This window comes from Fukomys damarensis, unplaced genomic scaffold (genome assembly GCF_012274545.1).
Source record: "Fukomys damarensis isolate Sample0158 unplaced genomic scaffold, DMR_v1.0_HiC HiC_scaffold_38, whole genome shotgun sequence".
NCBI lineage: Eukaryota > Metazoa > Chordata > Mammalia > Rodentia > Bathyergidae > Fukomys > Fukomys damarensis.
The window spans coordinates 25,376,436-25,393,674 of NW_022900950.1; the positions used below are offsets into that span (position 1 = coordinate 25,376,436).

The 17,239-nt window shown below is 39.1% G+C and overlaps 1 protein-coding gene across 5 annotated transcripts in view; it reads right to left on the reverse strand.

Moving 5' to 3' along the window:
* Positions 1-16,438, reverse strand: part of Cryl1 (crystallin lambda 1) — a 125,040-nt gene extending 108,602 nt beyond the window's left edge. The window contains exons 1-2 of one of the 5 annotated variants that reach the window (XM_010633798.2): positions 16,395-16,438; positions 6,483-6,550 (exon numbers count right to left, since the gene is read on the reverse strand). In XM_010633798.2, the coding sequence (XP_010632100.1) occupies positions 6,483-6,550; positions 16,395-16,433 (107 nt within the window). In that variant the 5' untranslated portion in view covers positions 16,434-16,438. Of the gene's footprint in view, positions 1-3,629; positions 3,680-6,482; positions 6,551-11,566; positions 11,653-16,394 lie in introns of those variants that run through there. The other 4 variants (XM_010633799.2, XM_010633802.3, XM_010633801.2 and 1 more) reach the window with 4 other exon arrangements.
* Between the last annotated feature and the right edge of the window lie 801 nt (positions 16,439-17,239).

The following is a 17,239-nucleotide window of genomic DNA, read 5'->3' on the forward strand; positions in this document are numbered from 1 at the left end:
CACAAAAAAAAAAAAAAAAAAAAAAAAAAAAAAAAAATCAGAAGAGCAAAAAGACAACCTACAGAACAGGAAAAAAATTGCCAGCTACTCCTCAGAGGACTGTATATGAAAAAGTCATAAAAATTACAATACCCAAAATAAAATATCCAATCAAAATATGAGCAAGTGAAATGAATATACAATTTATTGTAGCCAATAAACTTATGAAGAAATGCTCAACATCACAAGCCACTAAAGAAATGCAAATTAAAACAACCCTGAGATTCCACTTTACCTCAGAAAGAATGGCCATCATCAAGAAATTAAATAACAAATGCTGGCAGGGTATAGGGACCCTTCTACACTTTTAGTGGGGATATAAACTATTACAACCACTATGGAAGTTAGTATGGAGATTCCTCAAAAACTGGAGCTAGAAATTTCATTTGATCCAGGTAATTCAACTTCTAGGTATCATCCCGAAAGAGTTAAAGACATCATATTATAGTGATATATAGATAGATATAGATGATATAGATATCTCCATGTTTTTATCAGCACATGATACATAAATCTTAGAAGTGCCCTATATGTCCATCAACAGATGAATGAGTAGAAAATGTGGTATTTATATACAGTGGAATACTACTCTGCCATAAAGAAAAATACACGAGTATTAATAGAAAAATGGATGCCCCTTGAGACCATAATGTTAAGTGAAATAAATCAGACGCACGGGGCTTAAATATCACATGATTTTTCTTACATGAGAAACCCAACATATAAATAAAGAGCAAAGTAAAAGATAGTTGATAGGAAATAGGGAGGTAGATCTTCCTAAAAGGGAAAAGAGATCAATAGATGAGGGGGAGGGGAGAAGAAATGAAAAGAGGAATCAAGGTGTGTTATGCACATGTATCATTTCCCCATAAGAAATTTAATTATGTACTACAAAAATATGTACTAATAAAACATAAAATAAAATAATATATATATTTTTTGGTACTGGGGATTGAACTCAGGACCTTGCACTTGTGAGGCACGCGGCAGCACTACTGAGCTAAATCCCCAGGCCTAAAATAACATTTTTTAAAGGAAAAAAAAAAAAAAGAAAGTGATAAGTAAATGTAATTTGGTATCTTGGATGGGATCCTAGCACAGAAAATGAACACTGAATAAAAACAAAGGAAATCAGAATGATAACATATTGATTCCTTTAATAGTATTACTGGTCACTAATGAACAATATTATCAATAGATGATTAGCTCTTTAATTATAAGAAATTATACCATACTAATGTAAGGTATTAATGTTCTATCTTATGTACTAATGTTCTCCCAAAGCCTTATGTGCTCATAGGTGAGACTTTTAGGAGTGACTGAATCGTCTGTGTGTGATACTGGATTAGTCCACTTATTGGTTTAGCATAGTTCTGGGTGTGGGTGGTACCAACTAATAGGCTTGTAGCCTAGACTGAATAAAAAAAGAAAGAAGGAAGGCTCTTGGTTTCCTACTGACCATGCCACGGACTTTTTCTCCTCTGCCATGCCTCTCTGCTACGGTGCCCTGCCTTGGAGCCAGCTGACTATGGGCTGAAACCGCTATAAACTGTGAACTAAAATAAACCTTTTCTCCACACTTGTGAGTGTTGGGTATTTTGTCCCACCAATGAGAAAGTAAGACAGTTAACAATAGGGAAAGCTAGGTGAGGAAGTATATGGGGACTGTCTACTAACATGGTCACAATTTTCAATAAAGCTAAAACATATTTTAAAACTCATTTTTCTTCAAATTAATCTATGTAGCAACAATTCCACTTCTACATATATCCCAATAAAAATGAAAACACACCTATGAAAAACCTGTATACAAATGTATGTAGAAACACAAATATTGCACCAATGAACGAATAAATAAAATGGGTGTGTACTCTTACAACCATGTTACCCACCTATAACCAATAAATGCTAAGTAAAAGAAGTCAGTCACAAAGGTCTACAAATTATATGACTCCATTTACATGAAATGTCCAGAAGAGACAAATTCACAGAGAAAGTAGATTAGTAGTTTCCCAAGTCTAGGAAAGGAGGAGATGAGAAATAATAGCTAAGAGATTTAAAGGTGAGGTAATATGAATGCTGTACAATTGATTGTGGTGAAGGATATACAATTTTATGTACTGCATATCCTAAAAACCACATTTTATATGAGTGAATTACATCTCAATAAAACTGCTAGTGTGTGGCCAGGAATGTAGCCCAGTGGTAGAGCACTTGTTTGGCATGAATGGTGCCTCGATTCCTTTGTCCATTCTGCAATATAGTAATAATAGTAATAATAATAATAATAACAGTAATAAATGTGAACATGCTTTGAAAAACTGCTACACAAATGTAAAGCAGTAATACTTAAATGTGGTTGAGTAGAAAGTCAAAAGAGACTGAGATATCATACTCAATGTTATATAAGATCATCTTCAAGTACAGATGCAAAGAACAGCCATATAAATGCAGCACCTCACATTCTAAAAAATTCTAACTTGCTCAGCCTTTAAAAAGAAGGATACATGGCATCACATGAATTAGCCTTGAGGAAATGATGCTACATGAAATAAGCCAGTCACAAAAGGATGAAAACTGTATGATTCCACTCATATAAGGAACCTAGAGTAGGACCCTCAAGTTCATAGAGACAGAAAGTAGAATGGAGGGTGCTGGCAGCTGAGGGGAGGGTGAAATGGGTGCAGAGTTTCAGTTCCACAAGATGAAAAAGTTCTGGTGATTGGTTGCACAACAGTGTGAATTTACCTGACACTATTGAACTGTACATTTAAAAACTGTTAAGATAGCAAATTTTATGCTATATATATTTTACCACATTAAAAAATTTAAAAATACGTATCAGTTAATAAATGAACAACGGACTCATTCTACGAAAGGCTGATTCTGAGTTTGGACAAAGTTTCTTCCCCACCAGCAGGCAACTGGGTGGGCCCTTTCTCATGACCAAGAGAAACACATATATTTAACATTCTTTGAATCTCAGCTCCAGTGGGCCCTCTTGATTTCTCATCCCCACCCTTTTGCTCTCCTGGGGACTGGCTCTCAGAAGATAACCGCAGTCCACCCACATTCCCCCAGGTAAGAGTCTTTCCCTTGGGACCATCCTAAACAAATTCTTCTGCTGCCTTATCTCATATGTGCAGGTATGTATGAGAGGAAGTAGAGGCACTGGGCAAGCACATAACAAATGCAAAACCCTGCTTTCATCTTAATATCTGGGCCTGGGAGGTTAAACACTTCTCTTGTTTGTTGCGAAATGTTACATCTTTTATAATGGACATCTAAGTGTATGAATAAAAACCATATCCAATTTGCACAGAGAAGTAGGAGAAAAGCAATGCTTATAGGCAGTATTAATTAATCTATGCTTTGTTTAGTCATAGGGTATGCTCTATGCACCAGAATTATCATGCTCACCTTCATATTTCTGGAACATTGTAGAGTTTGGTAAATGTTAGATGTTGACAACAAAAATGCTGACGTGTACTGGTGACAAACACAAGATAATGAATGGGTAGCAGGCTCTTCCCAAGAGGTTAATGCTAGGGCAAGGATGATTCACTGAAGAGATAGTGAAGAGTACCTACTATGCTCCAGGCATCATTCCAGTTTCTGTCCTCATGTGGCTTTCGGTGGTCAGGCAGACAATAAATAAAATAAGTAAAAGAGCTAGGAAAAGAGAGAGGAGGGAGGAGGGTCAGTGAGTAGGGAGTAGGGAGTGGGGACTAAGAACCAAAGAAATGTTAGGTGCATACCAGGGACTGTCTCACTGGGGAAGCAACTTTTTAGCAGGGTTGAAGAAGCTAAGTAGCTTGGCCACAAAAGCACCTAGGAGCCCAGTGTCTCTGAGAGAATAGTGTTCCCAGCACAGGGAGGAAGCTTCCAAGGCCCACATGGACGAGGGAGGGCTGGAGTGGAAGTGGAGGGAGAGCTGGGAGACAAAGTCAGAGAGGAAAGGACAGGAGGTACTAGTTATGGGGACAGTGCCCTTGAGGCCAAGGAATGATTTTGGCTCTTGCTCTGAGTGACATGGGTGGCTAATTGAAGGTTTTCAATGAAAGACACGAACTTCTTTAAGTTTTAAAGGGAATGCTGCAGTTGTTTTCTTAAAAGTGTACAGTTCTTGATTTTAAAATGGTTTGATTTTATGGTGGTGCAAGAAAAATAGGCATTGAATAGAAACCATACATGGAAGTTTAAATTTGGATTTTTCATGGCTGGCATTATGCAGTCCAACATGCTCTGTAGATGCCAAGCAGTACAGGGACAGTAACAGCAGCTTTCCACTAGCCCCGGGATCACGAAGGATGCAACCAACACTCTACAGTGTGCTGTGCTGCAATGCTAGGATGCTCATTAGGTTGGTTGTACAGAGCCCAATTCCACTTCTGATATCTCTGCCTTATGATGGTTTGTCAGGACATGACCCCACAGTAATTCAAGGAACATCTATAATGAAGATAGGAAAAGATGAAAGTAAGGAGCTCAATTAGGAATCCACAGCCTGCTGCAAGATTTGATGGTACATTAGACCCGGATGAAAACAAGAGATGATGAGAAATGGTCAGCTGAGGTTTGAACATACAACATTTTCAAAGTATGCCCCAAAATAATCGCTGGCAGGTTCCATGTGAGGCATGAAAAGAAAAAGAACTGAGGGTGAAGCCAAGTTTCTTTTGGAAAGCAAGGAAGGATGGAGATGCCATTAGCTTCACTTGGAAAGACTACAGAAGAGAACATGGGGAACCTTTTAGGTGTGAGGTGTCTGACAGTTAGGGCTACCAAACAACAGATTAGAAATCTTTGGTTCAGAGCTAATGCCTACACCGGAATATTAATGTGGGAGTTACATACCATGTAAAACATGGCATTTAGAAGTGTGAGAGAGGTGAGACTGCTAAGGAAGTAAATAATGACAGTTATAAAATTAAACCTTTAATTTGGGCATGATAGCACCCACCTGTAATCCCAGCACTCTGGGAAGCTGAGGCAGGAGGACTGCAAATTCAAGTTCAGTCTCAGTAACTTAGTGATTTACTAAGACCCTGTCTCAAAATCAAAAGGGCTAGGGAAGTAGCTCAATACAAAGGCCTTGGGTTCAATTCCTAGAATGAAAGAGGGAGGGGAGTGGAATATGAATTGAGTCTTTAAACAGTCCCACTCTTATGGTAAAAAGTACTCAGAAGAGAGGTTCAAGGAAATGGAGGAGACCTGAAGGAGAGGAGTAAGAGAGTGCCCATCTGGGTCAAAAATGGCTGATAAAGTAAGATCTGGACCAAGAATGGGCCAATGGATTTAGCCGATGAATGGGAGCAGGGACCGTGCCATGATAAGAGCAGTTTTGGTGGCCCTTAACTAAAAGATTGAACTGGGCACAGCAGCACACGCCCATAGTACCAGATATCCAGGAAGCTGAGGTGGGAGGATCAGGGAACTGCTTGAACCCAAGAATTCAAGGACAGCTGGGGCAATGTAGTGAAACCCCATCTCAAGAAAAAAAATATATACTTTATTGCTAAAAAGTATTAACAATCATATGAACTGTTGGAAAAAAATGGCCACTAGACTTGCTCCACAAAATTGCTTCAATTTCTAAAAAATTCAATCTCCATAAAGCACAGTAACATGAGGCATGTCTACACAATGCTCATAACACTTGCTCTGCTATAAGTCCTTTGTCTCTGACCCAGAAGTCTCATGCCCTCTGCAAGCAACCATGAAGCAGCAGCAGCTAAGATATTAGCATGCAAGCATACAGCACACACCAGAGTAGAAGAGAGGATGCAAGCTTGTACTGTTTAGGGAATAATGACAGTCCAGTAACTGTAAAGTTGCTCTTTGCAAAAGCAGTCATGCCAGGAAAGGGGGGGGGGGTTCCAAGAAGTATCATCCCACCTCATCTTCTGTTGAGCTAATCTGCACTTGCACTGTGGGTACAAGAACTATGTCTTATCAAAGACCACAGCTTCTGTTAGGCTTGGCCCAAGCTGCTAAAAGGAAGAGCCAAGTGAGCCTCCTGTGGAAGGGCTTGGAAAGTCCCCAATGCCACAGAACTGTTGGCCATCCTTCAAAGCTCGCACATAATGCTAACTTGATCTAAGTGTCCAATATATTTAAGGGGTCACAGAGAGGATGACCATCTTGCTTCACGGTATCTCAATTGAAGCCATCTGCTGTGAACACAATTAAAATCACTTCTTCTCAAACTCTGCATGAGAGTATGGTTGTTTGGCTTTTATTCCATATTCTGCAATACTGAAATCTTCTAGTATTAATGCAAAAATGTATATACGTAAGATTTTTTAAACTCTCAGGGTTCCAGACCCAGACTGATCAGTAAACTCTAACCATGTATAGCTTTTGAAATTTAAATTAATTAAAATGAAATGTAGGTTAAAATCCAGTTACTTAGTAGTACCAGATACAGTTCAAGTACTCACTGTCTACATGAAACAGCACCTACCACCTTGGACAGTAAGGATATGGAGACATCCTTCCACACCCACACCTGGAAAATATTCAAAAAAAAACTGTGTCTATTTCAAATACACACAGACTTCTTGTCATTATTCCCAAAACAATACAACTGTGTGTGTATGTGTGTGGTGCTGGGGATTGAGCCCTAGACAAGCACTCTGAACTATCCCCCTAGCCCTAAAAACTACATAAATGGCATTTACACTGCATTGGATATTATTAGTAACCTACGGGTGATGCATATGGGAGGATGTGTGTGGTTTCTACAAGAATACACCACTTCATATAAGGGACTTGAACATCCATAGATTTGGGCTCCACAGGGGTATCCCAACCAATCCCTCATAAAACTCCAGCATTGTGCTTGTCTCCAACTTGTCAGCCATTGCCTTTAAACATTTTCCTTCACTGCTGATGTTCTTGTAACAGTATGACTTATTTAATCATAAAAGTCTTTAGTGTGGCCTAACTATAAACTTAAAAATATTCTTACTGTGTGGGTAGTAGATTTACTCTGTAATTCATTGAGCTGTGTACTTAAGAGTTTCTGTACTTTGATGTGTGTATAACATAATACATAAAAATGTTTTTCAAAAAGAAAATTCTTGCCAGGCACAGGGATGCTCATTTTAGTCCCAGCTATTCAGGAAGCTAAGGTGCGAGGATCACTTGAGCCCAAAAGTTCAAGTCCAGCCTGGGAGAAAGAAAAAAGGAGTAAGGGAGGAAAGGAGTAGGGAAGAAAGGAGTTGTATATGCCTGTAATCCCATGTACTCCAGAGGTTGAGATAGAAGGATCTTGAGTTCAAGCTCAGCCTGGCAATTTAGCAATTTAGTTACTCAGAGCCAAAACAAGTTCAATAAGTGTTGACCTTATCTTTGACAAAGGGGCCAAACACCTTCACTGGAGGAAAAGATAGCCTCTGTAACAAATGGTGCTGGGAAAACTGGCTGTGCACATGCTGAAGATTAAAACTAGACCCATGTCTCTCATCATGCATTAAACTAAAATTTAAATGGATCAAAGATTTTGATACTAAAAAAGAAACAGTAAATCTGCTGGAAGAGAGATGAGATAGAACTCATAAAGATATTGATGTAAACAAAGACTTTATGAACCCTGATCAAATAGGAAATATCACAAAGTATCAACAACTGGGATCTCATCTTATTAAAAAGCTTTTTCTCAGCAAAAGAAATCACTAACAGAGGGAAGAAACAACCCACAGAACCAACAGGGGGAAAAAAAAAACTTTTACCAGCTAATCCTCAAAGGACTAGTATCTAGAATATATATGGAACTATAAAAGAAAGATGCCCCAAATTTAAAGACCCAATCCAAAAATGGGCATCTAAATGAATAGACACTTCTTAGATGAAGAAGCAGAAATAGCAAATAATATATGAAAAAATGTTCAACATCATTGGTTATTCTAGAGATGCAAATTAAAACAATACTGAGATTCTATCTCACTCCAGAAAGAATGGCTGGGGGCAGGGAGAAAGGAACCCTTCTCCACTGCTGATGGGCGTGTAGACTAATGCAACCACTGTGGAAATCAATATGGAGATTCCTCAAACAGCTAAAACCAGAAGTTCCATTTGACACAAGCATTCTTCTTTTTGTATCTTCCCCAGATAATTAAAAGCATCATACTACAGTGATATATGCACACTCAAGTTTATAGCAGTATAGTTTGTAATAGCTAAAGCCTGGAAACAGCCCAAATGCCCAACAATGGATGAATGGATAAAGATGTGGGTTTTTTATACAATGCAGTACTACTCTACCATAAAGAAGAATAAACGAGACATTTCTAGGTAAAATGGATGCATCCTGAGACCATATTCTTACATGAAATAAATCGAATACATATGCTTAAATATCATATTGTTTCTCTAGTGTGAGAAACCAAAAGGGTAAATAAGAACCAAAATGTATAACAGATATTGTGAAATAGGAAGAAAATATTCAAATGGGAAGGGAAAGTAGGGAGGGGAAGGGGGAGAGGTAAAGGAAGGGAAAAGAAAGAATTGAAAGAAAAAATGGAAACAAAGCTTTCATAAATAAGGAGGGGAAGAGAGGCTGAAGGAAGGGGGAGAAGAATGGAAAAAGAATTAAGATATATCCTATACATCATTACCTATGATGAATGTTATCATTATGTGTATCTAAAATTTACCAATATAATTAATTCTAAAAAACTGAATTAGGACTGGTGATTTGGCTCAGTCTGATAGCCCTGGATTCAATCCCCAATACTAGAAATAATAATAATAATAATACTAGAAAGGGCTAGAGTTGTGGTTCAGTGGTATATCACCCCCAGATTTGATTCCCCAGCATGACAAGAAAAAAAATAAAATTTTCAACATTCTTTTTTCCACTTTGGTTGAAGAAAATATCACAAACCCATCTCTTCACTACATGCTGATCAAGCATCCAAACCCACAGCAGACCTCTCTACATACTGTACTGGGTCCCCTTACATCCTGGGTCTGCCATGCAGTGAAAATGAGAGAGATCAGAGAGGAAAGGGATGCAGATGCCAGGCAAGGGGAGCAGGAAGTGCTGACAGGCCATACAACGGTAGAAGGTAGAGGCCTTCACTAGTCTGTGAAAGGAGAAGGTCAAAGACTCCCCACCTGAGAACAGGTTCATCTCACAAGTCCTCCAACAGTCTGACTTGCCACAACTTGATGTGAATTTTGGCTTTTTGTTGTTTGTTTTTCTTTCGGTGGTGTTCTGAGTAATGCATACTAGCATACTGGGACTTCATGCATACTAGCCAACACTGTCCCACACAGCCACTTCCCCAAACCCATAAGTGCTTTTTGGAGGAGTCTGCCTTTCAGGAGGAGCCACAAAAAAGGGACTGAAGGAAGCTTTTCTGATGATCTGCTTTCTTGATTAACAAAGGTTCTATAGCAGCCATGTGCTGCCAAGTGTAAAATACACACTGCATTTCGAAGACAACGCAAAAAATGCTTTTTCATCAATAAAAGTTTATATTGTTTATTAAACTAGTACTCTGAAAATATTATGTTAAATAAAATACACTATGAAAATTCATTTCACCTATCTCTTTTTACTCTTTAATGAAACTACTGAAACATTTAATTACATACATGGCTTGCATTTGTGATATTTTTCTAATGGGCAAGGTGACTTAAGCAATTATCTAGTGCTGTAATTATATCTTTTAGCTTAGTGTATGGTTGATTTGGTATAGGGAATCAAGTTCTATCCCCTGCTATACTACTACTATGATCCTACAGAAGTCAGTCACATGCCCAAGAGGGTCCTATTCTCCATCTACAAATGTGGCAGGTTTGATGAGGTTTAGGGGACAGAGAGATTTACACTAAAGCAGTAGTTTCCAACCTTTCCATTAAAAACATTTTTACAATGCCCAAGTCACCATGTTCCTCATATTTAAACACTGGTTGCCAAATATATTAACTGATTTTAGTCACTGTGTTTATGGTAATTAAAAATTAACACGATGAGTATACAAAAGGAAGTAATATAAGTATCTGGAATGCAGTCAAACAAACTTTTATCAAAACTGTCAGTGTTTATAACATCTCACCTAGGAATTTTACTTCTAGAATTTATCTTAGGTAAATATATAATTTATATACAAATATAATTTATACTATCAAGAAATTAAAAACCTACCATAAAATAATCAGAATCAGTTACATTAAATTATATACCATGCACCACATAGGGATGTTTCTGTCAACAACAGATCATACGCACAACAGAGGTCCCATAAGATTACAATGGAGCTGAAAAATTCCTATCACTCAAAGTCACTCTTGTGAGGTCATAGCATAATCCATGACAGCATAACCTACTGCACTGCCAATTATAGAAAAGCACAGCACAGTTATGTGCAGACCATACTTGGTAATAATAATGATCATTACTAGCTCATGTACTTACTCTGCCTTTCACTGTTACCTTAAACTGTATTCATTCTACATTATGCTACATTATTCTACATCATACTGACACCAGCCGCATGTATCTTGTGTTTATCCCTTCTCTGGATTATATCATATTCCCTTTTACTTGACTGTATCTCATATTCTTTTATTCATCTCATTCCAGGGTAGTACACTATAATACATACATACACTATACAGCTCCAAGTGCTTTGGATTGCTTTATATTTTGGTAATACTTACATAGACATAAGATATTTTGGGGATAGGGGCCAAACTGAACATAAAATTAATTTCCTCTTCAAATACACCTTTTACATACAGCTTGAAGAAAATTTTATATAAAATTACCTAGTGTGAATGTAACTATCACTTGAGGTCTACTGTGGAAGTTTTTCCGCTTATAACAACAAATCAGTGATTAGAAATAGAGTACTTCAGACTGCAGATTTTCAAGGATGCTCAACCAGTGTAGCAAAATTTTTTTTACAACTTGTGAATAGAATGGTAGGTATGTGGGTAATCCTCCACAGTTTCAATGTTTTTGTTTGCTTAAAGATTTTTATAATAAAAAGTTGAAGGAAATTAGTTCTGTTGCATATAATAGGCATTATGGCCAAGCAGGTTTTCTTTTATTATAGTATTGCCTTTTGTAGAACCAACAGCAGAAAGCCAACTTCTGAAAAAGCATGCAGTCCTTTTCCTTCCACCTCCCCTGTTACACCCATACATCCTCCATCACTAACAACTGGACATGAAGTGGACACCTGACCCAAGGTAGCCAATCAAGTGGCTTGCCAGCACCCATGACATAAGAGGCCTGGCCAATCAGACTTCCTTTCCTGAAATCCAACCTAAAATACAGAAACTACAGTTAAGTCAGTGAAAGACTGTAGTTGAAAGTTTATAATGTTAGGGTTGTCAGCCATGTGAAAGATAATGAAGCAGAGAGACAGGAAACATAAAGGGGACTCTACAGAGAGGACTAATCCCCAGAGAGGTACAAAGATCAAAGGGCACTGCTGAGAGTTTTAGGAAAAATCATTTCATAATTAAACTGTGGTTAGGGCCTGTGTAAAGCCTAATGTCTTCTTGCCTTCAAGTCCACTATTGTCCGTGGAAACATAACTCCATGTGCCTCCAGTTACCGTTGAGGCCTCTCAATGGTCCAGTGATTCTGTGATGCTCCAGGGCAAAATTACATCAGCCGAAGACATCCTGGTTCCTTGAGAATTGAGTAGTAACAAAAAAAACACAGGTTTTGGGGGAAAGGACAAACTTATTAGCCTGTTATCTCTTCCCACCTACTATTGTAAGAATGCTATGCCCATCTCACCATCCTCATCAACCTAAGGTCCTCATCAACCTAAGATAACTACTGCCCTCTGAGTCATCCAATACTCCCTACGATTATTATGAGCACCCAATAAATAGCCATTTCATAGTGTCTTTGCCCTGTCTGCATTGACCTCCTAGCCCCCAAGTACTTCAAAAGTGTGCTTGTCTTTCTTTATCCCTCACCCCAATCCACTCTAAGTAGATTGGAGGATTGATCAACCGACCAACAAGGCATCACCCCAGAATAGGAATGTTTCCTGCCTTTGTTTCCTTTAGCTTGTCCCCAGTACTACCTTAGGTTGTACCCAAATATAATTAACTTCATATCCTTAGAACTTGCGACATCTTACTAACCTTTCTGATACCTGGGAACCATCACTGAGGGCCAGTGATAAAGATAATTTAGTTTCTTCCACTTAGTTATACCTTAAAGCTTCAAAATTCATATTAGCTCTGTACTGAAAACATGTACAATACAAATAAAAATTTGAAAAGTTTATAAATCTCAATTATTACAAAAGGATAATATGCAGATGATATTCACCTTGTTACCCAGCTGAAGCAAAAGTGAATAAATTTAATAAAATTAGTTTAATTCTAGTTTTGACATTAACGCCAGTTAGCTTTGAATAAATCCACTCTAAACACTTTTTAAAGTATTGTTATGGCTTGAATTTAGATGTCCCCCCCAAAGTCTCATGGGGTCATAGATGAGATTTTTTGGAGGTGGCTAGATCTAGGATTTGTGCTGCTGGGATCAAGGACATAATGCTATGATTAATTCATGGTGCAATGCTAGGATTAAGGGTGTGAGTGCTACCCACCCTAAGAGTGGGTAGCCTGGGAAAAACATAAGGGACAGAAACAGATGTGGTCATGGTCTAGGCTTGTCACTCTCTTTTGGCTGACTTCTGTCTGCCATGAATTGTTTCTTCTCTGTGATGTCCCCTGCCATGCCACCCTGCCATGGAGCCAGCCAACTATGGACTGAAATCTCTATAGACCATGAGCCAAAACAAACTTTTCATTCTTTAACTTCGGGTGTCTGATATTTTGTCTCAGCAACAAGAAATGTATGACAAGCATATTCTATTCTACAGTTACTTATCAGGCAAAAGATAATGTAAAATGATTCCTACATTTGTCATCTAAATCAGCTATTGACAAATTCACCAATGTAAGCTATTAAATATTTCCTAGGAAGGGGACATTAAGTGTTTAAGCTGTCTCAGAAGCAACCAGAGCATCCTAGGGTTCCCCTACCCTGTGTGTTTGTGTGTGTGTGTGTGTGTGTGTGTATCTTATAATATTTTGAAGAAAATTCATATCTCATAGAGTTTCTTATGAAAAATAGTACATAGTCATCAGGTGTGTTGTGCACACCTGTAATGCCAGCACTCTGGGAGGCTGAGGCAGGAGGATTGCAAATTTGAGCCCAGCCTGGGCAACTTAGCAAGATCCTGTCACCAAATACAAAAGTTCTGGGGATATAACTCAGTATGATGGTCCCAGGTTCATTCCCTAGTACCAAAAACTTATATATGTAGTCACCCCGAAGTAAAATTTTGGAACAAAAAAATGAAGATAACTCTAGTGTATAGGATGCCTTGCTTGATAGGGGAAAATAAAATTCCCCAAGCTTCACACTTTACTTCAAATACATACACACACAAACACACACACACACACACACACATAAAATCTATACACACACTATAAAACCTTGGATTGTAACTTGTTCTGCTAGTGTTCTGTAAAAAGAGCACACATTTTTAATAAAATTTAACTTGACAAATGAGTGATACCTTGCAACAACCAGCAGTATGTGATGCCAAACATCACATGATCACAACTAAGCCAATAGTTCTTCCCCACTCCTCCCTCCTTCCCTCACCACTCCTTTCTCCTTTCCACCCCAGGCCCTTGCTGCAGGGTTGTGGGTGACTGTCTCCCAACATTAAGAGGTTATGGAGATCTCATCTGCAGAGGAAGAGGAGAAAGAGGAGAAGAGGTAGAGGAATCCCTCACTTCAAATGAGATTAGGGAGATGTGTAAAATGTGGGAAACGGTGCAAAATTTTGTAGAAAAGCACCACTCAAATAAGGCTGCAGCAGCGCAAGTGATGAATCTAATGACAATGCAGTATCACATTTCTGTAAAATTGTCAAAAGTAAAAGAAGTATCATTTGATAGTTTTTTTTGTTAAAATTTTCATGAAAAGGAAAAGATTCCATTGAGCAAATATGTAGCAGTGATTCCATTAGTGAAAGTCATCCTACACAATAACCCTCCTCTCGTCTCATACCAGTCACAAAGATTTTCAAACCTAAGTGAAAGGTAAGTTATTTTTCCTTATATTATGTATTTTATTTTATTATTTTGAATTATATTACAGAATTATAATCATTTTTATGTGAATATTTTTTGGGTTGCAGAACAAATCATCTGAGTTTCCATTATTTTTTAATGGGGAAATTCACTTTGTTATACCAGTGCTTTGGATTACAAGCATGTTTCCAGAATGAATTATGCTTACAAACCAAGATTTTATTGTACATATATTCTCTGATCTCTGTTACAAACAATCATCTGACTACTAAGATCAGATGTGGTGGAAAGTCAGTCCGAATCAACAGTTTCTACCCTAAGAGGAAGGTTCTAGAAGCAGAATTTCTCCTGCAGAAGATTCCTGGGCTGAGTCCTGAAGAAATGTGTCCCTAAAAAAGGGAACACTAGAAAGGGCAATGTCAGGCACATGCACATTGTGGGTCCTCTCCCAAAGAGGATTTTATTTTAAAGAATTTCAAAGCCTAAAATTTGGCCCAATAAATGAATACAGACCTCATATTTTAGTGATTCACAAATACAGTGAACTGTATCATGATCCTCCTGCCTTATCCTCCCAGAGTACTGGGATTATAGACATGCACCACCATAGCTGGCTATGTAGATTTTTTTATAAGAAACTTTATGAGACATGAATTTTCTTCAAGGTAAGGCAAATTTGCCTCCAAGCCATATTTCTACTGCCTTTATTAATGCTTGTCATTTTCCCTCTATTCTGTTCCTGCAGCAGTAGACCCAGGGGCCTGATATAGGAGATAGGGGGTGGCAAAACTGACTGGGGAAATGATCAGGACCTGTCAGTTGCAAGATCCCAAGACAACGGGAGGACCCAGTATGTAGGAGCTCCCACAGAAGTGGACAGCATAAAAAAACAGCAGCCATCACAGAAAGCCGCCATTGTGTATGAGTTTGCATGACAGCCCTTTCCACGGCTGAATGTGGTATGTACTTTTATTTTTGTTTTTACTTTCCTTATCTCTTTGTTCGGCCCATTTGTTTGGCAAAGCTGGTTTCTCCTATACCCATTTACCCTTCACTTTTCTTTTTTCCAGTAACAGGGATCAAACTCAGGACCTTGTACTTGCCAGGCAGGCACGGTGCCACTGAGCTAAATCCCAGCCCCCTATACTTTTCCAATAAACTTTTTGGCACCATTATTGGCTTGTCTTGTCCAATTCTTGGTTCGAGGTAGGAAGAATCTAGAATACTTCTGATTAGTTGGCCTTTTCTAAAGAAACCACCCTGTAATAGGCTTTTTCCTGAAAATTCATTCTTTCTGTCAAGCAAGTCAAGTGGTTCAATGGAGATGCTAGTAGAATTAAGTGGCCCTATGGGGGTGGGGGCACAATGGAAAAGAATTAAAGAATCAAGTGGTGACTGTTTTAAAGAGTCTGGATATGAGGAAAGGAAAAAAATGGAAACAAAGTTTTTGTAAATAGGGAAGGGTGGAGGGGGGTGAAGGGAGTGCAGAGGTATTGGGAAAAAATAAGATACAAGATACATCCTGTAAAGGTACAACATTCCAATGATGAATGTAACTGTACTGTATATCCAAAAATTCAATAAATTCAATGAAAAAATTAAAATAAAAATTTAAAAAATAAAAATAAAGTCTGGAAATTGATATGATAGAAATCCATGGCCAATAAATTTAAATCTGTATTTTTTGGTGCATTGAAATCACTAATAAAACTCAACCAGGGTTTGGGCCGGGGATTTAGCTCAGCGGTTCTGTGGCCTGCCTTGCAAGCCCAAGGACCCCAGTTCAATCCCCAGTACCAAAAAACAAACAAACAAACAAAAACTTCAACCAAGGTTTAAGGATTTAATTTACATTCTGCACACCATTTGTTAAATACAGTAGGTGTTCCCTGGGGCCAGGAAAGAGAGCTAATAAGAGAAAGGAGGGAGGTAGGGAAGGGAAGGAAAGGGCAGAAGTCAAGGTCAAGAAACAGGAAAGCCTGGGAAGGGGAGGAGAGGGAAAGGGAAGGGAGGGGATTTGGGAAGGACAATCAGAAGAAACCAGCAGGCCCAGAAGCAGAGCTGGATGTTGAGGAGGAGTGGAGAGTGAAGGAAAGACAAGAATTTCAAATAAAGGAAGGAAACAAGCTGAGGCTTGGATAACTCTTGCTATCCTAAAAATCTGCTAACCCTTTTTAATTCTTCGTCAAACTCCCACAAGGGATCAGAAATAAACTGACTGCCCATTGCAGCTCCTCAAGAGACTATGAGCCACTCACAAGCCAGATGTCTAATCCACAAATGAAGTTAATGTCCATTAGATCCTGGCAGAACTGGACTCCAAGGTGTGAGGGAAGATATGCAAAACTCTTAACTCTGGACCTTCTCTAAGTAAAATGCAAGGCAGACAGAATCATGCCTAGGGTGCAAAGTACACTTTTATATCCCATCACTGTTCAACCACAGGCACCCACAGGCCTGGAAAGAACAAAGGCCCAGGGCATTTCCGCTGCTCAGTCAGCAAAACAAAGCTGGTACCTAGCGTCCTAGCACTCTCCTCCCATGGGCTCCGCAGGAAAACCCTGAAACTGGACCTGGTCTCTAGACGGGAATGTGAACTGACCTGATTGTAAGGAGAGCCTCAAAGGCACACAGGATCACCAGCTATCTGCCAAAAGGTGCTGTTAACCATCAACGGCAAGTATAACATGTTACTAGAATTGCTAGGATAGCTAGCTGATGAAAACGTATACAGAGGCGTCCCAGTTTTTTAAAAATTAGAAAAGTAGGAAAAATAAAAATAAAACAATAAAAGGGCGTGGGCACACTCTAGAAATCGGTTCAGGTGGACCCGCTGCCAGGGACCCTCTCTGCTGGGCCACCCGGACACCATCCCTCACTAGGACCCTGGCTTCATCCCAGTTTCCACATTCAAACTGCGGGAATGAGGACCCTCGCAGGACCTCTGCAGGTCCATCGCGGTCAGTGATCAGCGGGGCACTTGGCCCGCATCACTCAGACCTGCACCCGGGCCGGAGCCGCACCTGCCGACCTGTTTGGAGGCGGGGAACCCGTGCTATGCGACCCGAGACGACCGCGGCTGCGTGGGCACAGCGCGCGTCGG